The sequence below is a fragment of the Pelodiscus sinensis genome, chromosome 1 (assembly GCF_052426305.1).
Source record: "Pelodiscus sinensis isolate ZL-2025 chromosome 1, ASM5242630v1, whole genome shotgun sequence".
Classification (NCBI taxonomy): Eukaryota; Metazoa; Chordata; order Testudines; family Trionychidae; genus Pelodiscus; species Pelodiscus sinensis.
Window position 1 is genome coordinate 86,554,906 of NC_143052.1, and position 23,732 is coordinate 86,578,637.

Here is a 23,732-nt window from a genome sequence, read left to right on the forward strand (position 1 = left end):
TAATTTCCTAGTGTAGACATACCCAGGGAGCAGCAATTAGTATGGACAGAGCTCACTTAAAGCAAATTCAGGTAAGTTTTGTCTCTCTCTGTTTTTGTTTATAAACATTTTGAATTCTAAGCAATAAAGCAGCTTCCCACAATGGTATTTATGTTTTTATCTAATATTTCTGGGTGTATGCTGTGAACATAACATTTATATGGAAATAGCACTTAGAGCTCTCAGTAAGTTGGATAATGATTATGATAGTACTGTATAGACCTATAGTAAATTGCAGTTCTTGGCTGCAAGGACTCCTTGCCCCAAAGAGCTTATAGCCTAAAAGAAGAATTTACAACCTGAAAGTGTGCAATCATTCTTTTGTCATTACAATCCGATCATTTATTTGTTCATTGAACCCAAATATTGAGGAGAAATGTATATCTTGGGAAAAGTGACTAACACACTCAAATCTGATCATTCATGGAAGAGTTTCAAATAAGCAGTGTAATGTGATTCTATGATCATTTCTTAACTGAAATCTACATTTGCTAGTAGAACCTGAATTTGTGTGAATAAAGTACAGCCTCCAGCCAGAAAAAAATAAAGAGATGGAAATAAAGGGGGGGAAATATATTTTGGTTTCCAGTTTTGGAAACTAAAAAATTTCAACTGTGTTTTTTCTGTGAAAAAAAAATGGAAAATGTCAATAAACAAAACAACCGTAACAAAGGCGTTTTGAACAACAAATTTGTCCAGCTCTCCTCAGGGCTCAATCCCCTTAACTTTCTACTGCACAGGGGATTTATGTGACATGAGTGGCAAGCTGGCTAAACCAGCTGTATGTTACTCAGGTATTATAACCACATAATTTGTCTAGTTACTAGCTCGACTGTCCCTTTTCATTGCTGGAGCAATTATTTTTAATGGCATTTTTTTTCCAGTGGTCGTAGTGAATTAGGGTAATAATGGGCCTGAAGTTATGCTATGCTATCTTTTGCTGCAATTCCATCAGATCTTACCAGCACTTAGGGTTGGGCCAAGTTAATACTCAGATGGGTGATCTTCAGTGAACATTGTGGGTGCTTCAGGCAGTGATGTTGCTTGAGTAGTTGGCATCTTTCACCTTCAATCAATATGAACGAGTATTCCAATACAGTACTGCCTGAGATGCTGTTTCACACCTGAGATGTAAAAGCAAGGTTCTGACCGCATGGGGACAGTAAAGGTTTTATGCACTTTTCATAAGTGTAGGACTGTTAATACAGATGACTTGCCCAAATACTAATATGGAGATAATATTCTGCCTTTCTAAATTCCCGTGAAGTTGCAACTGAATACGGTGTCTTTCCTCACTCCTTAATCTAAACCACTGGTTAACGTTGCTTTGTAAGCAACTGCTGCAATCCACCTAAACTTCTAAACCCCCCAAACTCCAGTTTTATTGTTTATTATAGAAATGTTGTGAGGATTAATTAGTAAATATTTATATTGTGTTTTGAGATATTCTCACAAAAGTAATGACAGAAGTCCAAAGAGTCAGCTATTATTAACCATTGTTTTCTAAAATTTTTAATGCTAGTTACAAGAGGAATTCAGTGCTGAAGAAAATTTCCTCATCTTGACAGAAATGGCTACTAGTCACGTTCAGGTTCTTGTGGAATTCACCAAAAAGTTACCAGGTATGTCCCAATGGGTCAAATTTTGCTTCTGTGGAAATTAATGGCAAACCTCCAACTGATTTCAGTTGCAGCTTAATTATATCTTTAAGTATATATAGATGAGAGGAAGTATAAAAGTACATTCCATTGTCCCTGCCAATACACACATATCTCAAATGCTGTTTTTAAAAAATGAAGCTTTGTAGTCCAGGAGACTGCTTTGAAAGTTTCAGACTTTCTTTACATCTACTCAAGGACAAAATGTGCTGGGTTTTTTAGTCTTTGATGGTTTGTTATTTAAAAATCACCTTGCAATGCAAAATATTTCTCTTTAGAATTGACTCTAACACTTTAGAAACTACATTTTATTCCCTGTGCCCCCTTTTTTGTGAAAGCCCTTTGGGTCAGTGTCATCCACTGAAGTCTGTGTGCTTTGCGCATTGGCTTTAAGTGTGGGTGGGATGTTTGTTCATGGTTGTTTAGACTCCTTGAATAATGAATCACAGAAAATGAGATTTGAGTTTTCAAACTCACAAGTGGAAAAGGCATTATACAAATTTGTCATCATCCTACCTCAAGAGGCCAAACATGTCACAGCTCTACTAGGTTCTTTCTGGAGCACATCCTGCCCCATCCTATGGGACTTCAGGCATAGTACAATAGGCAGAGCTTTTCTCCTTGGGGAGGAAGGATGCAGAGTATGTGCAGGGCAACCATCTCTACTCATGTCTCATGGAACCCGTCTCTATGTGAGTCGTGCCACACCTTCCTGTGCAGTGTGGCTTGGTGTTAAGAAGAGTGGAGGTACGGTGGGTCATTGATCCTGTTACAGTGGTTTCTTGAGCCCTAAGTTCGGTGCCCCTCCACAAGACCAGGGGTTCTCAACCTTTTTCTTTCTGAGGCCCCTCCCTACAAGTTATAAAACCTCCCCCAGCCCAGTGTTAGGGCAGAAATGGAAGGGTTCTGGGCCAGGCGAGGGGACTCGCATAAAAGTTGGACTTCTATATTTGAGGAGATAGAGATGGGCAGGTCTTGGGCCAACTTTGCACAGCAGGGCCCAGGGAGGGAGAACCATCTCCAACCCCTCACTCACTTCAGCAGACCAGGATTGTGGGGGCAACCAACAACTATAACTCCAAGGGAAAGGTCAGCTCAAAAATATGAAAATTATTCAGGGTGTAGGCAGAAGGTAGCTGGAGGCTGTGCACAGAGAGCTGGTAGTATAGAAGATATGTGGCAGGGGTGCTAGTGGCCAGAGGGCCAGTGAGAGCAGCAGGAGTCCCATTGTGCCCTCCTACACTCGCTGGCAGCTGTGGTGGGGAAGGCACAGGAAGGCAGCTCCAGCCACACCACTCTGGGAGAGGTGCTACTCTGTCCCAGCACTCCCTGGAAGTAGAAATGGCACAGCTGGAGATGCCTTTCTGCTCCTTCCCACCACCGCTGCTGGGGAGTGTGGGGTGGGAGCGCAGCACGGACTTGTAGGGGGATTACAGGGGCTGTATCAGTAGCAGAAGGCTGCTTCCCTACCCCCTGCACTTATCAATAGTGGCAGCAGGGAAGGCAGAGGAAGGCATCTCTGGTTGTACCACTTCCGCTTCCAGGGAGTGGCCCTTTTCCAGGCTGGGTGGGGTGGGGTGGGGGGTGGGGGGGGCATATGGCCGGTGCTCCCATCCTTCCCCTGTCACCAGTCATCTCTGGGGGTAGCTAAAGAGGCAGGGAGAGGTAGCTAAGAGTTGTGTGCGGGGGCAGAAGGGAGGTAGCACAGGGTTCCGGGAGCACCAGCCAGAGGAGCTGCCCTTTATTACCCGGCTTGGGCTTCCTGTCTCTTCTAGGGGCATGGCCTAGGTGTGATAGGGAAGAGGAAGAAGTGAGCAGCCGGGAATGTGTGGAACTGTCTGGACCTGCCCCACTCTGGTTAAGGCACTAAAGTTTTTGGGGTGAGGGAACTCTGCCTAAGCACTTGGGATTTCTCTGCAGTGGGACACCGGGGTTATGTTCATGGATCTCTTGAAATCAGCTTGTGGCCCACCAGTGGGCTGCGGACCGTGGGGCTACGTCTAAACTACACCCCTCTGTTGGCAGAGCGATGTAAATTAGACGTTTCAAAAGTGCAAATGAAGAGGGGTTTTAAATATCCTGAGCCTCATTTGCATAATGGCGTTCTGGCGCTGTTTTGAAAAATCGCCCCTAAACCGCAGGTTCAATTTCGAAATGGCACTTGTTCGAAACTGCGCCAGAAAGCTATTATGCAAATGAAGTGCAGGATATTTAAATCCCCGCTTCCTTTGCACTTTCAATGTGTCTAATTTACATCCCTCTGCCGACAGAGAGGTGTAGTTTAGATACACCCTGGTTGAGAACCACTGCAGTAGACCATACTACATGTCACCTTCATAATGCACACATATGTTTTGTATACAAATGTGTTAAATTTTCATTTTTTTCTAGCATTGCCCTTTTCCTCCCTCTGTTAGGGGATTGTTTTAAAGCCTCTATTCCAATTCCAATTGTGTTTTGTTTTGCAAACCAATGGGCACAGGTTCACAGGAAATAAATGAAAAAATATAGTGAATGAGTTTGGAATGGATTCGGTTCAGCACTGAAAGATGATAATGCTACCAATTCTTTATTAACACTAAAGCAGGAATTTAATTTGTTATATGCTAATCAAGTTGAAGGCACTCTTACCTGATCCAGAACAAGATTACATACACGTACATGTGTGAGTGAGAGAGAGGGGCTGGAGGAGAGAGACTTGGAAGGATGTTTGCTTGGCAGTTTGAAAAAAGAAATGGGGGTAAAACTAACCAGATTTCTGTAATACAGATGGTCTGTTGGTCTCAAGTCAAGAACAAACTAAGAGGCCCAAATCTTCAAACATTTCGGCTACGTCTACACTGGCCCCTTTTCCGGAAGGGGCATGTAAATTTCACTAGTCGTCGTAGGGAAATCCGCGGGGGATTTAAATATCCCCCGCGGCATTTAAATAAAAATGTCCGCCGCTTTTTTCCGGCTTTTAAAAAAGCCGGAAAAGAGCGTCTAGACTGGCCCCGATCCTCCGGAAAAAGTGCCCTTTTCTGGAGGCTCTTATTCCTACTTTAAAGTAGGAAATTCCTTTAAAGTAGGAATAAGAGCCTCCGGAAAAAGCGCCCTTTTCCGGAGGATCGGGGCCAGTCTAGACGCTCTTTTCCGGCTTTTCTAAACGCCGGAAAAAAGCGGCGAACATTTTTATTTAAATGCCGCGGGGGATATTTAAATCCCCGGCGGATTTCCCTACGACGACTAGTGAAATTTACATGCCCCTTCCGGAAAAGGGGCCAGTGTAGACGTAGCCTTCCACTAATTTTGGTTGCTTCATTTTGCACACCCAACTTGAGCCTGATTTTCACAGTTGCTGAGAACCTGTGGCTCTGGCTGATTTCAACTGGAGGGGTGGATGGATCCTCAGCATCTAAGAAAATCAGGCAAAAGACTTCCCCTGAACTCCTGGGCTCCTGAAATTAGTGGATTCTCTTGAAAATATTGAGATTGGAGTTTTATTAGATTAAAATAAGTTTGAGGTGGAACTGCAGAAAAAAAGCTCTTTTCTGAGTTATGTTAATCAATGTTTACTGAGGAAGAAGGGGAGAGGGGCTTCTAGATTAAATAAAACTGGTCTTTGAAAATTTAAAGTAATGGAGATTTAGCACAGTTTGTGACTATTGTGACTTTAAATGTGTGACTTTATTTCATTCTCTGCATTATCTTTCCTTGCTTGTGTGCTGCTTCATGGACTGGCTATGGGCTAATTGTAGTGGCAGGCAGCATGAACTGGGCTTTTCATAACCCTCAGTCCCGCTCTCTTCTCAAAGCTCCATACTGCACTCATTGATGTATGTGGGAATTTGACAATTTACTTCAATGGGGGAAGAGCCCAGACCCAAAGGATAAATTCCTATCCAATATACAGGGGGAAATCTCTATTCGAAATAACAAAGCTTAAAAATTGTGACTGGTAGGCATGACTTTTGATTACCAGTCCCTTCTTTTCACATATCCCTATACAGCAGAACCTCAAAGATATGAACACTGGAGTTACAGACTTACCAGCCAACTGGACATCCTGTGAAACAGGATGTTATCAGTCAGGTAGCCGTGGAGAAAAAACCCAGCAAATACTATACTGCCTTGGGCCTTTAGCACCAGGGCTCACAGTGTTAGCCATGGGTGTGTATGTGTATGTGTATGAAGCAGGAGTGCCGACAGCTTCCATGGACCCCTAGGCAAGATGTGTTGGGGGTCCTGGCTCTGCACCCCTAGAAGGGGCAAGGCCTCAGGTGGAAGAGCCAGGGCCAAGGCAACCAGCCTTCAGCACTGCCTGGACCACGGTTCTGGACCTCCTTCCCCCTAGCCCTCAGAGTCATGCAGAGTACACTGAACGGTGCTTCAGTGGCAATTTAAAGGGGCCCAGGGTTCTAGCTGCTGCAGCTGAAGCTGGGAATGGATCCACAGGATTAAAGCATCAAGTCCCAGAGACCCCACCCAGGTCTAAAGTCCTGAGTCCTGGTGCTCCCGGAAGATAGAAGCCCTGAGTGCCCTCCCATTGCCCCCGTAGACCCCCCCCACACACACACACACTCCACTGAGAGCTCTGGTGGCCCCTAGGGTCTACCTGCCCACAGCCCAGACTCCCCCAGTCCATGGCTGCAGCCCCATCTCCCCCATAGCTAAAGTCCATTACATCTTGTTCAGAATTACGGCTCATTTCAGAATGATCATCATCATCATCAACAACCATGGGCTCAACGCCTGTTGTCGTCCGATGCCTCCCTCACTATTTCCTTTCATCTTTCCCTATCCAGTGCTGAGTGGCTTAGTTTCTGCAGACTAGCTCCGCACCAATCTACTATATCATCTACCCATTCTCTGTGGGGTCTGCCTCTCTTATTTGGACCATCCATTATGCCAAATACCAGGGTCTTAACTTTTCACTCATTGTTCATTCTGCAGATATGCCCGAATAGATGTAACTTCCGTTGAATAACCTTCTGCAGTAGATTCTCTTCGACGGTATCTTCCTATATAATTCCTCATTGGTGAACTTCTGCATCCATCCTATTCTCAGGATCTTTCTATAACAACTCTTCTTGAATGCCAATATCCTTCTCTTTGAATCTTTCGTTATCACCCATGTCTCACATCCATACAACATGCTACTAAATACACATGTTTTCAAGATGCTCCACTTCGTTTCTAAGCTAATTGCTTTACTTTTCCAGATCTTATCCATTGCCTTCAGACTCGCTCTTGCTTTTGCTATTCTAGTCGCTAATTCCTTCTTACAGTCTCATACATCATGTTGCTTCCCAGATAGGTGAACTTCTCTGTGTTCTGTAGTTCGATCCCATCTACACTGATCTTCCTTCCTATTTCCTTATCTCAGAATTATGGACAATGTCTAATCCCAAGGTGTCTCTAACATTGAGGTTCTACTATATTGACATATGTAAAATCCTCTTAGGGTATGTCTACATTACAATTATACACCCCTGGCTGGCCCATGCCAGCAGACCCCAGCTTGCAGGACATGGGCTTGTGGGGTTGTATAATTGCAGCATAGACATTTTCCACTTGGCCGGGCTCCTAGCATGTGGGTTCCAGCTGTGGATTCTTAATTGCAGTGTAGACACACTAATAGGGAGGAGAAGAGCCTGCAAAATACTACACCAATGTCAGGTGGGAGGAAAGCAAACCAAGGTGTCATGGATGCAGGAGGATTTGAGCGATCTGATGTGAAAATTGGTTCTTGAGTCACATCACCAGGGGTGCTGTCTAGTTATTATACTTTTTAAAAAACATTATCCAATAATGAATGACCCTTCTTTCTCTGAAACTATAATGCCTGCTGTTCATTAGGTCTCAGCTCTAAAAATCTAAAGCTATGTCTACACTGCTGACTATGTCAGCAAAACGTATCTGAATATTCCGTTCTCCTGAGTGACCTAGTTACATGAACATAAAGGTTAGAGTGCACAGTGCTATGTTGGAAGGTGAATTTCTCCCACTGATATCACTTATGCTGCTCACAGGGGTGCTTTCTTTATGCTGACAGATCTCTCGGGTTGACATACAGTGTCTTTACCATATGCGCTGAAGTTGCTGCAGCAATGTACATGTGGACATAACTTATGTGACTGGTGTTATAACTTCAGACTGAATGAAAGCAAAATGATTTAAAATAAATCATTTACACCTTGATTAAATCTATATATTCTCACAGCAAAATGAACCTTTATTATTGTAATAAGTGAATTTGTAATCATTTCTCTAGTAATCTATTTGATGAATAGATGAACTAATTCAATAGAACTTTAGTTTGTAATAAAATAAAGACACCCATAAATAGTCCTCAGGATGTCTGTTTTATTTAAACACAGTTACTATATAAAATCGTTGTCTTAGTTATTACTTAACCTTTTCCTGAACCAAAAACTCATTATCAGTTCAACCTTAGAGCTTTTACCACTTAAATTAGTGGAAACCAGAGAAGGCATTAGTTGTGCTGTATTCATCTGAAGAGCAGAATATGAGCAGTTATATATCGAACACTATTGAGAACAAGGTAGAAAATACTGAAGAGTTGTGTGGGATTAGAGAAATGCCCACATAGTTTGTAGTTCACATTTAAAGCTCAGAATTTAGCAAAGCAAATAAGTGACTGCTTATATTCAATGGAAATAAATGGGAATCTAGAATGTGTTTACGTGATTTGCTGAATCCAGGTTTAAATATACATAAGATTCAGTAGTCTGGAGAAGGATGCAATTAGCTCTTACACAGACACATGCCATGCCTGCTAACCATATTCACTTGTGGGTTCTGTGAGTGCCACTTGGCCACTAAGAGCACTGTGGGTTGGCTCAGAGAATGTGCAAAATCTAAATAAAACAAATGAGATCTGATGGTCAAGAACTCAAGGATCGAAAATATTGATGGGCTTTTATGTCAATTGCCAGTTTCTTATGTCTAATATCCTTCCAGGCTTTCAAACTCTCGATCATGAAGATCAAATTGCTTTGCTGAAGGGTTCAGCAGTAGAAGCCATGTTCCTTCGTTCAGCTGAGATCTTTAATAAGAAACTTCCTTCGGGACATGCTGATCTCTTAGAAGAAAGAATTCGCAGAAGTGGTAAGTGCTTTATTTAGTGGAGAAAAGACTAGCTTTCGTCAGCATTTGGTCAGCATTTGCCCTTGATATATTAGTACAGAAAGCTTGTAATTGGTAATGAAATAGTTATCTGAATGCTATTTTTCTCAGTCAGCCTCTAGTACAAAGGTCATAAGGTAAATGTTTAATCATAATTTCATTGTAAACATTATGCATTAAGCTATATCAAAGAAACCTAATATATTTCTTCAAGGGTGAGTATAAAAGAACTGTGACAATAAAATGCCATTCTATCATGTTATTTAAATAAAGTATCAGTTTATATGTTCATAAATGTCATTACTATTATAACAATTATACGTTATTATTGTGAGTGACAGAAAGGGAAAAATGCTTCTCTCTCTGGGTCATTTGGTAAGAAGGATCACAAAGAATAAAGAGCACCGAACAAAGATTGTTGTAGTATATTTTCAGTACATATTCAGCTTCGTAAGGGCTCTCAAAGGTCTGCATGATGGAGTTTTACAGTGTCGAACACAGTTCTCAACAATTGAGAACAACGGTTCAACAACAGCTGAACAGGCACTGAACACAGATTAGGGAGTTATTGTAGACTAGGAAAATTTCTTTATTGTGTCAGCTCACTGTACTCACATTTCAGTGATAGTACATAGAAAAGTATAAAGTTATTGTCTGTATGAAATTTTAGTTTGTAGTGACTTCACTAGTGCTTTTTATGTTGTCTGTTGGCTGTTCCCGGCCAATGGGAGCTGCAGGAAGCAGTGCAAGTCTGTGTCCCACAGCTCCCATTGGCCAGGAACAATGAACCATGGCCAATGGGAGCTGCAGATGGCCGTACCTGCAGAAGCAAGGTAAGCTACCTTTTGGGTATGTCTACACAGCAACATTATTTTGAAATAACTAGTGTTATTTTGAAATAACTTAGTCTGCGTCTATACAGCAGGCAGTTATTTTGAAATAATGTTGAACTGTTGTCAAGCTGGAGGACTTCTTACTCCAACTTCTGCAACCCTCCTTGTACAAGAAGTAAGGGAAGTTGGAGGAAGAGTGCTCTATTTTGAAATAAGTGCTGTGTTGACCAGGAGTGGATAATAATTTGTAATGGGGGGCCACTCCAAAATTTTGACAAGTGGTCAGAGGCCGCATTGCTATCAAGGAGTTTTGGGATCTGGGACAGAGGTTGGGTGCACAAGGAAGCTTGTGGTAGGAGACTGGGTGCAGGAAAGGGTGTGGAGTCTGTGAGGGAGTTTGAGTGAAGGAGGGGGTTGTGATCTGGGGCAGAGGCTTGCGGTGCTGAGTTCAGGAGGGAGTATGGATACAGGAGAGGAATCTATCCTGAGGGAGGAGCTCTAGGAGGTGGTGCAGGGTCTGGGACGGAGTTGTGACCTGGGTGAAGGGGGTGAAGAGGGTTTGGGTGATGACTTGGGACAGCGGAATGGGGTGCGGGATCAGGGAGAAGGTATGGGTGCAGGAGAGGATTTTGGCCTGGGGGAAGGATTCTAGAAGGGGGTGCAGGGTCAGAGAGGGAATTGTGACCTGGGGGAAAGGAGTACAGAGAGTTTGGGTGGTGGTCTGGGGAAGGTAGTTGAGTGGGGGAGAGAGGGTGGGGATGCCAGAGGCAGGCTCTGGCTGGGAGGAGCTTAGCTAGGCCACTCCCAAACAGCTGCCCTACAGGAAACTGCTCCACATGGCTCTGCTCTGGCAGAGTGAAGGGTAGGGGGGAAGGAGGGAGGAGGCTTCACTGGCTGCCTCTGCCATCAGTAAAATATCTCAGCTGCTATTGGTCAGAAACTGGCCAATGGGAGCTGAGAGATTCTGATGGGGGCGGGGCAGAGCAAAGCCTCCTTCCTTGCTCCTGGAATTGAGCAGCCACATTCAAAGAGGCTGCTGCTGTGCTTTGCTTAAGAGTCCCAGAGAGGCAGCTGAGGGCTGAATCCAATGGGTTGGCAGGCCAGGTCTGACCTGCTGGCAACTTTTTGCCCACCTCTGATGTAGACACTCCCAGTTTCAAAATAAGCTATGCAAGTGACATAATTCAATTTGCATAGCTTATTTCGAGTTAAGTCCTGCTGTGTAGACACACCCTTTCCGACAGCCTGCCAGTGGTTTACCCTAATGAGCCATTAGTTGTTCACCACTGGTGTAACACATTCTTATTGAATTCAGATCCAATCCCAGATTCATCTAAGCAAGCCCCTAATTCTAACGTCTTCCAATCCTTGATCTCTCATTACACTTAAAGGCAGTCCCTGGGTTACATGGATCCGACTTACATCGGATCCCTACTTACAAACGGGGTGAGGCAACCCCGCACTAGCTGCTTCCCCCCAGCAGACCAGGGAGACGCAAAGCTAACGCCCCCTCCCCAGCAGACCAGGGAGACGCGGAGCGGCTTTTCTCAGCAGACACCTCAGCTTGAGAATAAAGGATTGAGGGAAGTGAGGTGTGGGAGAATAAAACTGAGCTCTGGAGAAATGTTTGGCTAGAGTTTCCCCTACAATATGTACCAGTTCCGACTTACATACAAATTTAACTTAAGAACAAACCTACAGTCCCTATCTTGTACGTAACCCAGGGACTGCCTGTACATTGTGATCCAGAGCTCCATTATTGGTTAATGTTCAGGTGCAAAGTCTCAGTAGTGAAACTCCTTGGGATTCCTGCTTCTGACATAAACAACAACAAAATACAGTGATTTCTCCAGATTCTTGTTATTAAGTAAAATTTACCATTTTCCACCAGGCCTGCAACTCTTTGTCAGGTTATGTCTAGACTATGGGGGCTCCGCCACATCCAGGGAACGCGTCTGCTCTTCTGCTTTTTTTTGTGGAAGAGCAGATGTGCTGTTTCGGAAGCCCTGTCTTCCTCCTCCCACGAGAAAGAAGGGCTCTTCCAAAAGAGGGGTTTTTTTTTTCCAAAATTGTGGAGCGCAATTTGTGTACCTTTTCCCGATAAAGCCCTGTAGTGTAGAAATAGCCTCAGTCTGGGTAGACTTTTTCCAAATAATGTTCCTAACCTCTAATGAGAGAATCTACTCATGCCATCTTGAATCATATCCTTTACTGTATCAACGATTCACATTTGCATGCATGCCAAAGCAAAAGAATCTTTGGTCTGGAGGACACCAAGAGCTTGCAAGAGGTGGAAATTGAATAATCCCAAAAAAGGACGCACTCCTCTAAGACCTATGCCACACTATCCTGTATGGAGCTTAGCTGATCGAAGGGTACCCTTAGGGCATTGTGAAATCCTTTAGGTGTTACTCTACTGCATTCATTTTATTTTCTATTACCTGCTCATTTATGCTCTTGAGGACTTCAACCCAAGTGCCAATTGTTCCCCATATCCCTTTTCATTCTGGCCATGCAGAGTCTGGGGACATCAGAAAGATTTATTCAATGTTACCAGCCCTTATATAATGGCAGTACCAACTTTTGACAGTGAGGTTTTGTAACTGTTATGTTTGCTAAGGAGATATTGCTAAGGTGAGGCCCTGGAGGTTTTTCGCCTTCCTCTGTAGCATGGGGTACAGATCACAGCTGGAGGATTCTCTGCATCTTGGGGTCTTCAAAGTATTTGAAGGCTTCAATATCTGAGATATAGGTGAGAGGATTATTCTAGGAGGGGTGGGTGAGATTTTGTGGCCTGCACTGTGCAGGGGGTCAGACTAGATGATCATAATGGTCCCTTCTGACCTTAAAGTCTATGAGTCTATGAGTAACCTTTTCTTTCATACTTGTTTCATTGTCTTCACTGTACGTCCACACATTGACCATAATTTGACTTACTCTTTACTTTGTCTCTACATGCTTTGTCTTTTACCATCTGATTTATAATAAATAGTTCTTTAAGGCTAAGTCCACACTGCAGGCTTTTTGCGCAAGAACGGCCATTCTTGCGCAAAAACTTACGGAGTGTCTACACTGCACGTGCGTTCTTGCACAAGTAAATTTACAGTAAGGCGTCAGAACAGAGGGTTTCTTGTGCAAGAATTATTCCTTTCCCCAGGAAGAATAAGCCCTCTTGTGCAAGAAGGCAGTGTGGATGGGCAACAGGAGTTTCTTGCGCAAGAAACACCTATGGCTAAAATGGCCATCAGAGCTTTCTTGCGCAAGAGAGCGTCTACACTGCCCTGGATACACTTACATAAAAGCACATCTCTTGCGCAAAAGCAAAGGGCAGTGTGGATGCTCCCTTGCGCAAGAATTTTTGAGCAGAAACTCTTGCGCAAAACAGTTCTTGCGCAAGAAGCCTGCAGTGTAGACATAGCCTAACTGTTTCCCCTCCCTAAGGGTATGTCTACACTGCCACCCTAGTTCGAACTAGGGTGGCTGATGTAGGTATTCGAACTTGCAAATGAAGCCCGGGATTTAAATATCCCTGGCTTCATTTGCATGTTTCTGGGTGCCGCCATTTTTAAATGCCCCGTAGTTCGAACTACCTGCCCGCGGCTACACGCGGCACGGACTAGATAGTTCGAATTAAAGCTCCTAATTTGAACTACTGTTAAACCTCCTTGCTTCATTTGCAAATTCAAATGCCTACATTAGCCACTCTAGTTCGAACTAGGGTGGCAGTGTAGACATACCCTTATATTAGTTGGCTTAAACAGACTGTCGAATGGGTAAATAGTGGGCTAGCATATTTACCCATTTGACTTAATACCAACATTTTTATTTTTCTACTTCATAATTTATGTTCTCCCCTAACCTTATTTTCAAAAATGAAGCCTCCTCCAGGTATTAATTACCTAGGTCAGGCCTGGCCTTTGCTACATTCCCCTAATTCTTTTTATATCAATATTTTTTGCATTATATTTTTATCTTTCTGTGCTTTCCTACATTCCCCAAATTGCAGCAGTGGTAATGATTCAAACTACCACTAAAATAGGCTTAAAATACAAGCCAGAGAGTGCCAGTTTACCTCTTTTTTATGCTATTAAAAATTCCTAAAATATGTCTATTAGCAAATGTCTTGAGTACCCAGGGCCTCCAAAATGAAGGGCAAAATAACCTTCCATTTCTCTCCTGCTTTCACTATCTGTAGTCTTGCCTCCCCATATTTTTCTGCCCAGTGTTGGGGTTAAAAGTTTGTGTTTGTAGGACGAGGCTTGCACTCTGACCAAAATAAAGCCAAAACAGTCGTCATTTTGTGGCTGATACTTTTACTAATGTTGAATAGCACCTTGCTCGGTGAGTAGTCTCAGTGATTTTGAAATTAATCAGATTACTCATGGACTTGGGTACTATTATGCATGAGGGGGTATCAAGATCAGGCCCTTGAATATTTTCAATGTATAAGTTAGTATAAAGAACAAAAAAGCATCATCAGTACAATTCTCACCTCAAAAAAATTCTAAACATTGGGCTTGAACATACAGTTCAATATGCAAATATGCAAAGAATACTTAACTTCCTCTGTATTTTGTTGAACTTATACCAGTTACCTAGAAAGCTTCACATCTGCAAAGTTTGGCTGCAAATTTTCTCTGCTTTAGAGAGGCACAGTTATTATGAAATGCAAAAGGATACCTTTGTCTATCACACAAATGCACTTTGTTTAGCTCAACAAATATTTCTTTCATACACCATCTGCCACAGACTTTGTTACATGATGCTTCTAGAATCTTAAAATATTGTAGGAATGTAATTGAATATGTAATCCAGAGCCAACAAAATTAACATAATAATATGTGAAGGAATAGAAAAGATGAGTTTTGAAGACGAAGGTATGGATACATGAACTATTCTAGCATGCCAAGCAGTTTGTTAGTTTACCAACCAACTTTTGAGTAAAAATGCTTGTTCTGAAACTCACTACAGCACAACATTTTACATGTTTGTTTGGGTTGTTTGTTTAAAATGAATCATTAGTGACAGATAAATAGATCCATATTGGAAAGTAATCTAGCTGCAGCACACACAAGAAATGACATTTTAAATAAGTATAGGTTGCACCTCCCTTGCCCAGTATCCTCTGGACCTGACTGGTCCCAAACCAGGGAATTTGCTGGGCCAGTGGAGATCAAAACTGGAGCCCAGGGCTCCACTCTACCCCAGTGGTCCCAGACTCTACTGCTGTCTGGAGTTCTACTCCACTAAAAGCTTCAGCCATTATTTTGTGTTGCAAAAATGCTAAACAAATAATTCAGCAAAGAAATTAAAACTAACCTAGGCAAAAAGGCAAAATCCAAGAGCAGTGAAGATATAATGCAGAGGGAAGAACAGTGCAAAACAAGCAGCAAACAAGCATGTAAGACAAAAGAAAAAACACAAACTGAAAAGAGAACCACGGAGGAAACACAAATATAGCTGAGCAAAATTCAAAGCAGGAAAGCATATCGTATGACAGGGTATGGATGAGAGCAGAGGGAAACAGTAATGTATCAGGAATATTCAGAAAAGCACCAAAGAATGGCCCTCTTTTTTAAAAAAAGTATATTGTTGAATTTAATCTTTAGTCAGAGTTTATATCCATATAAGATATTTCTTAGATGTCAGCAGAGTGTCAGCTAGGTCCTATTGTCAGGCTTTGATATATGTACCCATGAAAATGGGGAAAAAATGCCTAAAAGTCGCAAGCTGTCCAATGTTTTGTTATCTGCCATGATATTCTCTTAAAATGGCTTTCATCTATTAATATTTATGCTTTTCCCCCTCTCCAATTGTATTGAATTTAAAATTGTTCTGATAAAGAAACCATAGAGATCTGGTGGTGATGACCTTTCAGCATTAGCAGCTTTCATTTGATTCTTATGCAGAGGCAGTACATTTTTATTTATCAGTGTGACTATTCTGGCTAAATAGCAGCACATCTCACCAGCTGCTTTGTTTGTGCCCTCGGGACCTTTTACAGTTTACATAATACAAAAGTTTTTTCTTTAAATGTTGCTGAAACTGAATTCCTCTCCTACATGAGCTACCAGTGAAACCTATGTAACATTAAAGAGAGCCTATCCCTTTTTTAATGTTAATTGATGCTTCAGAATGTATATCACATTGCAATTAACTGGTTAATTCTGTAAAAGGCTAACATCTCAGTAATACACACAATTTACTTCTGTAATTTATAAAGGTGATTTGAAGATTCTACTTATTGATAGTGCAATATTACTAAAACATTTAGAAAGTGCTAAATATTTTCTCAGTATTTATACGTTGTAACTATTCTTCTGGCAGTCGTGAAGGGCCAGATTCTGCTATTTTTACTCTATCATATCATTCCACAAATAATTCTATCAAAATCAACATTACGAAATAAAATTCTACTTTGCATCCGTAAGTGCAGTAAAATCTGGCTGTATATGTTCGGTGAATAAAATACTTAAGTTAGTGTGAAATGCATTATTGTCTTCATGGATGGGTTTTATGTGCTAAAGTGCAATCAGATATATTCAAGAAGGGAAGTAACCACAGATCTAAAATATTGCTAAGGGATACAATGAGAGAGCCACATGTGCACCCAAAAGCAAAATTTGGCTCAGAAATAGTATATAATAATATCCATTATTATCATTATTATTCTTTATTTATTTTCATTATGGTAGTATGTAATAGTGCTAATCATGTCCAGTGCTATAAGGCACAGGACAAGAAGACAGTCCCAGCTCCCAAGAGTTTACAATCTTAGTTTCAGACAAGAGACAACAGCTAGGGGAGTACAAGGAAACAATGAGGTGATTTTGGTCAGCAGGACATGCTGTGGTTTCAACATAGCAGCAGCCTACTCACTGTCAAGATTTTTGTAAGCATCATAGTAAAGGAGAGTTTTAATGAAGGATCTGAAGGGAGCTAAGGACTTAGTTTTGCAGGTGTTTATGAGGCGCTGCATGCAGGTGGGAGGGGCAGCATGGAACAGTTATATTTTCCAACCAGCACCTGCCTACCAAGTAGTCAATGGAGGCTGGCATCGTGGGCCAATCGGAGATGAGATCTGACATCTTGCTAGTGAATGTGAGAGGATAGGAAGGAATAGAGCTGTGAAAGTGAAGACTGACAGCTTAAGTCTGATGAGATAAGGAAGGAGAAACCTGTGCAGGGATCCCAAGAAGGAGTGAAATGATCAAAGTGATGGGCTAGGAAAATGATCTTTGCAGTAGTGTTCTAAATAGATACAAAGGGGGCAAGATTGTATTTGTCAAGGTGAGAACACAGGGTGTTGCAATAATTGAGACATGAGATGAGAGCCAGGATGAGAGAGTTAGCAATATGGATGGCTAAGAAAAGTTGTATCTCAGGGTATGTCTACACTACAGAGTTTTGTCGGAGAAACAGCTGTTTTCCCGACAAAACTTGAGGAATGTCCACACTGCGATTGTGTTCTTCTGCAAGAAAATCAAAAGAACAGAGGGTTTTTTCCAGCATTGGTAATCCTCATTCAATGAGGAAGAAGCCTTTTTGTGAAAGAGCTCTTTCACAAAAAGGCACGTGTGGATGAGGAAGAGGAAGTTCTTTCAGAAGAGGAAAGAGGAAAAAGTACAGGTGCCCTGGTGGCCATTCTGTCCATAGCAATCACAGCTTATATGCAAGAGACCATCCATTCAGTCTGGACACTCTCTTTTGGAAAAGCAGATCGCTTTTTCGATGCACTTTTGCAATTTTGGTAGAAGTTTTTTTGGAAGATCTCTTCCAAAAACACTTCTTCTGAAGGAAGCCTGTAGTCTAGAAGTAGTCTCAGAGGTGTTTTCAAGAAAGACTTAGATATAGCCTGGAAATAAGGATTTAGAATTGAGTTCTAAGCAGAAGATATTCAACTTATAGTCCTGAGTATCAGATAGGATGGTGATGGTGTCTACAGTGATACAATTTTTAAAACACATTCAAATTGAAATTACTGAAAAAGAAGAGAAAAGCAAGTAAATAAACAAAACCCTTTTAAAATAGGATGATTTACCATCTTCAGTAATATTTTTCTGCATTGTAATACACACAGCCATGAGTATATACCACATGGGAAAATTGTGTTTATGAATATTTCAGAGCCATCTGCCACACGAAGTAGCCAATTCGATATCCCTGCATGGTGAGTGTTTAATTCATGTCTGTAGAGGCAGGGAATACAGCATCTTCATTACAATATGCAGGGAATTTCTACTGTATTTGCACATTGAGATGAGACTAGAACACAATGTCTATATAAATATATTTCCCAAACTGACTATTACTCTGTGTTTATATAAATAGACAAAAGACACCAAAACTATAAGGGTATGTCTATACTACAGAGTTTTGTCAGAAAAACGGCTGTTTTTCTGACAAAACTTGTGACGTCCACACTGCAATCACATTCTTTCAAAAGTAAATTGAAAGAACAGAGAGGTCTTACTGACAGTGGTGCTCCTCTTTCTATGAGGAAGAATGCCTTTTTTGAAAGAGCTCTTTCAGAAAAAGGTGTGTGTGGACGGGGAGGAGGGTTTTCTTTCAAAAGAAGAGGCCTCCAGGAAATAACACAGATGCCCTGGTGGACACTCCATCCACACTAATCACAACTCTATAGTACTGTCTCTTGCCAGCTCTTAAATCTGCAGGCACCCAGGACAAGCCTTGTGGCAGGAAGCTGGCCCAGAGAGCTGCACCTGACCACGAGGCTCTCCCTGCCACACAACTCGGAGTTGTGGCCAAGCAACAAGCCCCCCGAGACCCGCCTGACCTTCACAGGGAGCAGCCCCAGGAACGATTCAGGGGCAGCAAACGCCGTGCACCCTCCTGGTCCAGGGTGGAGATCCTGTCCCTCTTGGAGCTGTCGGGAGAGGAGGCCACCCTGAAGGATCCCCGCTCCCAGAGGCGGAATGCTGACATTTATGGCTTGTTGGACGAGGCTCTAGCCGAGAGGGGACACCATCCCCGCACCTCGGACCAAGTCAGGAGCAAGGTCAAGGAGCTGTGCCAAGGATACGCCAGGGCCAGGGAGTGCAGCTCTCGCTCCGGGGCAGGACCAAACTTGTGCCCATATTACGAGGAGCTGCACAGAATCCTGCGGGGTGGTGAAGCCCTTTCCCCACCCATAACAGTGGACTCGGGACTCGAGACACCCGTGGTCGCCCAGCCGGAGCTCCTTGATGATGATGAGGAGGAGGACAAACAGCAGCTGCAGAAGGAGAAGGACATGGCCAGTACGGTTACCCTCACCCTGGAGCCAGTACCCCAGGCCCTGGACATCTCCCAGGCATCCTCTGACACTGGGGAGGGATCATCAGGTGAGTGATGTCAATTTTCCACACACACACACAGGGCAGGGGAGGTGGGTGCAGAGGGGACAGGGAGTGATCATCACTCGGCCTGCTTGGCCTGGACAGCGTGCTGCACTCCGTGCACGTGCAAGCATGTGTAGCAGCAGTGTGCACTACGTGGCCTCAGGAGCTAGTCCTGGAGCACCCATGGGCTCGTGCTCACAGCCCCACACATGTATGACCCCTGGGGGGATGCCCTCCCACCACCAGACACCGCTGGAAGTAGGCTGGGCACAAGGGCGCACGCATGACCCCAAGCTCTCCGAGGAGTGCTGCACACAGCTCACGGCCATGCCTGCACGCTCGAGGAACCACCTGCTCTTGTGGACAGCACTGCCAGGTGCAGGTGTGTGTGCAGCCCCCATGGAAGGCCAGGCTGTTCCAGGCCCTTGTCCCACTCATGGGATCCCACTGTGGCCAGACACTACCCTTGCCTGTTTGTCTGTGGGACAGGGGTGGGGAGAAGCGGGAAGAATGGTCCCCTGGGCACCTCGGGGCCTCTGTGAGGCAGGTCCTGCTGTGCAGGCCACACATGGCCTAGCTTACGAGACATCACTGTCCTCTGGCCCGGGGACTGTTGGTCGCTGCTCACACAGGAGAGCACGGCCTCATGCACAGTGTCTGCATGGATGACTGACCTCCTTTCCCTCTTTTCCTCCACAGCCGGACCAGCCTTCGCTGAGGGGCGGTCCACACCATCAGAGGCAGCCGCCTGACCCCGGGGGAGCCGCAAGCATAGGAGGGTCCATGAGGATCTCATGAGGGAGCATATGGCCATCCTGCGTGACATGCAATGAACCCTGGTCCAAAAGATCCAGGATGATGCTGAATGACGCAACCGAATGTGAGACCAGATTGTGCCACCATCTGGGAAATGATGGCACACTGGCCCCTGGCCCCAATCCCGCCCCTGTCACCACTCCAGCTCCCCTTGCCATGGCTATATCCGCCCCCCCAGGCATCCCTGATCCCACTCCAGCCCCCCCTCCTGCCCATCGCCCTGTGGTCCCAGGCCCCAGCCACCCACAAGTTTGCCAAGGTCCCTGGATCTGAGGTGGCTCCACCAGCCACCCTACATGCCACACCCAGCTCTGAACCCCCTTCCCCCCTCCAGGTTCTCTGCCCCCTCCTCCCTCCCCCTTCCAGGTTTTCAGACGCCCTCCCCCCTCCCAGTTACTGTTATTTTACAAAAAATACAAAATGTTTGTGCTTCCACTCAAAACTGGTGTGTTTATTGGGAGTACAGGGAAGGGGAGAAGGGAGGGGTAGTGGTTGGAAAGGTATAGGGAGGCAAGGCAGAGGCCCCAAGTGGGGAGGCCCTGGGGAGAGTTACTGGGGTCTTTCAGAGAGACTCTTCCTCATGGTCTCCCAGATGTGTACCCTGGCCTGATGTGCCTGGCAGATGGCAGCCCTCCAAGGCTGCTTGAAAGCCCTCCCTTCACGGCCGGCCTCTGCCTCCCACTCCAGGAGGAAGGCCTCCCCCTTGCTCTCCACAATGTTGTGGAGAACACAGCACGCCATGACCTCCTTAGGGATGCTGTGCTCCCCCATGTTGTGGCAGGTCAGGAGGCACCTGAACCGCACCTTTAGTCACCCAAAGGCACATTCCCAAAGGCACATCTTCATGTAGGCCCAGTTGAGGTGCACATTGAATTGTTGCCTGCTGAGGTCCAGGTGGCCAGTGTAGGGCTTCATGAGCCACAGTATGAGTGGGTGGGCCGTGTCCCCGATGATGCATGGTGGCATCTGGAAATTCCCTACGCGAAAGTCCCGCTGGGGGAAGAATGTGTCAGCTTTCAGTTTGTGATAGAGGCTGGAGTTTCGGAATATGTGAGCATCGTGTACCCTGCCCAACCACATGATGAAAATGTCCAAAAACTGTCCACAGTGGTCGAGCAGGGCCTGCAGCACCATGGAGAAATAGCCCTTCCTGTTGATGTATTGGGCTGCTCGATGATGTGGTGCACGGATTGGGATGTGGTTTCCATCAGTCGCTCCCCCGCAGTTGGGGAACCCCATGGAGGTGAATCCTGCAATGATGGGGTCCAGGTCTCCAAGGTGGATGACCCTGCGTAGCATGATGGAGTTGATGGCCCTGCAGAAGGAGACAAAGATACAAACAAAACAGAGAATGAGAGAGAGTGCCTGAGCCCTTGGCAGCTGGCCGCCCCCCCTTCCCTCCTCCCCTCAAACACCCTAGGAGCCACTCCCTATGAGGCTGCCCCCACCACCACCAGCAGGGCTGTGTGAGGGTGAGACAGCACAACCCCCTGGGGATGGGCTTCCCCCCCTCCAGGCCAACCCCCCACACCCTACACCCTCCCTTTTCACTACGGTCCCCCTTTTCTAGTACTTCCCTCCCCTACAGGGACTGCACACTGAGAATGCCATACCTCAATGAGGTGGGCCCTGAGAGTGGAATTCCACGCTGAACTGGTTGTCCCCACCGACTGGCAGCTGTCTGGGGTGGCGAGCTTTCAGACGGCGATGGCAACCCACTTCTCCAGGAGGATGGCAGGCCACAGGTGGGTGTCGTCGTTGGAGGGCAGGGGCGAGCCAGACACATAGCTCTATAAAGGTGGCCTTCCTCATCCTGAAGTTGTTGATCTACTGCTGGTCGTCCCTCTGCTCCATCACCAGCAGGTCCCACCAGTCGGAACTGGTGTCCAGCCTCCAGAATCGTGTCTGAGATAGCCTTAGGCAACAGCACCCAGAACCAACTGCTGATCTAAAGCCCTGGCTGAAGTGGTTTCAGGTGGCCTTTTATGCGAGAAAGCATCCAATCAGTCTGGACACTCTCTTTCAAAAAAGCAAATCGCTTTTTTGATTCGCTTTTGTGCATGGATGCTCTCTTTCGCAAGAAGCTTTTTCGGAAGATCTCTTCCAAAAAAAAATTCTTCTGAAAGAAGCCTGCAGTCTAGACGTAGCATTTGAGAGGTGTAAATTATACCTCTCTATCAACCAGGCTTTCTTCCCTACCTGCAGGTAATCCCACAAAGGTGGTATGATATTTCCACAATCTCTTTCTTTCAGGATTTTCTGCTGGGGTAGCACTAACTGGGATGGGTTGTAAAACAAGACTAGGGAGACTAGATGTCCTGATAAGATCGGAACTGCCCTGATATTTAGCTCTTTGCCCTGCATCCCAACCAATGCACGATTGGGATGCCATTTGTCCTGCTGTGGTAGAGTTGCCAAGCATCTGGTTAGTGCGGGGCTGTCAGGTTTCTTATCTGGCTCTGTTCAACTCAAAGGAAGTGGTGACATCTCCCTTAACACCTGCTGCTCCCATCACAAGCGCCCACTCCACAGGTCCCATTGCCCAAGGGGCATCATTATTTATTGAATGGAGGGAACAGCTGCTTCTCCCCAACTTTGATTTTCCCCTCCCCAGACCTTTCCTAGCTCCTTGCCAGCTGGCACAGTGTTGTCTCTCCAGGGCTGCTGTGGGGAGGGGCTGCCTGGGCTAGGACTCCTAATCTGCATGTTATCAGTGCTGCTCCTTCTGCTCACTGGCTGGACAGGAAGCAGCAGTGGCAGCCTGGGCTGGAGCTGACTGAGCAGAGCAAACCTGCCCGCCTCCCCATTATCCTTGCCCCAAGCTAGCCACTGTTGAGACTCCATCTCCTGGCTTGCCCCCCAACCATCAGGATAGTGTGGCCAGACTATGCCACCACCGTACTCCCATCCAGGATGGGATCACCCTTCCAGGCCTCATGAGCAGCTGTGGCCTCAACAGTGGAAGGGGGGATGTTGAAGTGATGCTGCTGGGAGGAAGGAGCTAAAGAGCCCAGCAATCATCTGACGGAAGAGAGGTCATGTGTCCACTTTCCTGGTGCTGCAACCTGTCTACTAAATCAACTATGCCGTGCCAACGTCTATATCAGCAGAGACCCTGAGTACCTGTGGCCCAGTGATTATAAAGTTGTGTCATGATGACATCTGTGAACATTCAAATAAAATAAAAGTCAAAGTTGCTAATGAATGCTTCTGAGTCTGGAAAACAATTTTGATAGATGAAAGATAAGTTATAATTTAGTGAGTAATTAATACATTTTGTTTTCCATAAAACAACAGTCATTTATGGCTACAATTAATATCCACTGGCATGTTTATACTTATCCAGATGAAAGATCTTTTCATCCATATTAAGAACATAGTCTTGTTCATTGTTAATTAGCACAAAATATTCTCCTGGTAGAAGTTTAAAAAAAAAAAAACCTACATGTCATAAACCTTTCTCTTAAGCTCACCTTCAGGCAGGTCTGTTTAATTTCTGTTATTGAAAAGAGGCAACTGAAATAGACACATTCAGGAAATGTTGCTTCAACAACAGTGATAAATACTGACTGTCTGTATCTTTTAACAGGCTAACTACTTAAGGCCTGAAGCTGCAGACCCTGTATGTCCTTCATTTGCATTGCCTTCAAGGAATGGTTTGCCAATGCAAGAATTGCAAAACTAAACTCTTAAAAAGCAAGATAAAAAAATCATACATATGAAACCATAAATATTAAAGAAGTTGTACAATAGATAAAATGAGCTGGACCAATAAAGAGCCTCTGCTTTGAAGAGCTTTCATGAATATCTCCCATTGACTCCTCTGGAAATATCATCAAGTCATTAAACTCCTCAGGGCAGAGATTCTTATTTGTTTAGAACATTTTACTCATATTCTGAAGTCAAAGAAATGATTC

General features: G+C 44.6%; 1 protein-coding gene across 5 annotated transcripts in view; it reads left to right on the plus strand.

The window, feature by feature from the left end:
* Positions 1-23,732, plus strand: part of NR1H4 (nuclear receptor subfamily 1 group H member 4) — a 72,847-nt gene that overhangs the window by 39,423 nt on the left and 9,692 nt on the right. For all 5 annotated transcript variants that reach the window (XM_006125854.4, XM_006125855.4, XM_089780506.1 and 2 more), the window contains 2 exons: positions 1,562-1,661; positions 8,661-8,807. In XM_006125854.4, the coding sequence (XP_006125916.3) occupies positions 1,562-1,661; positions 8,661-8,807 (247 nt within the window). The remainder of the gene's footprint in view (positions 1-1,561; positions 1,662-8,660; positions 8,808-23,732) is intronic.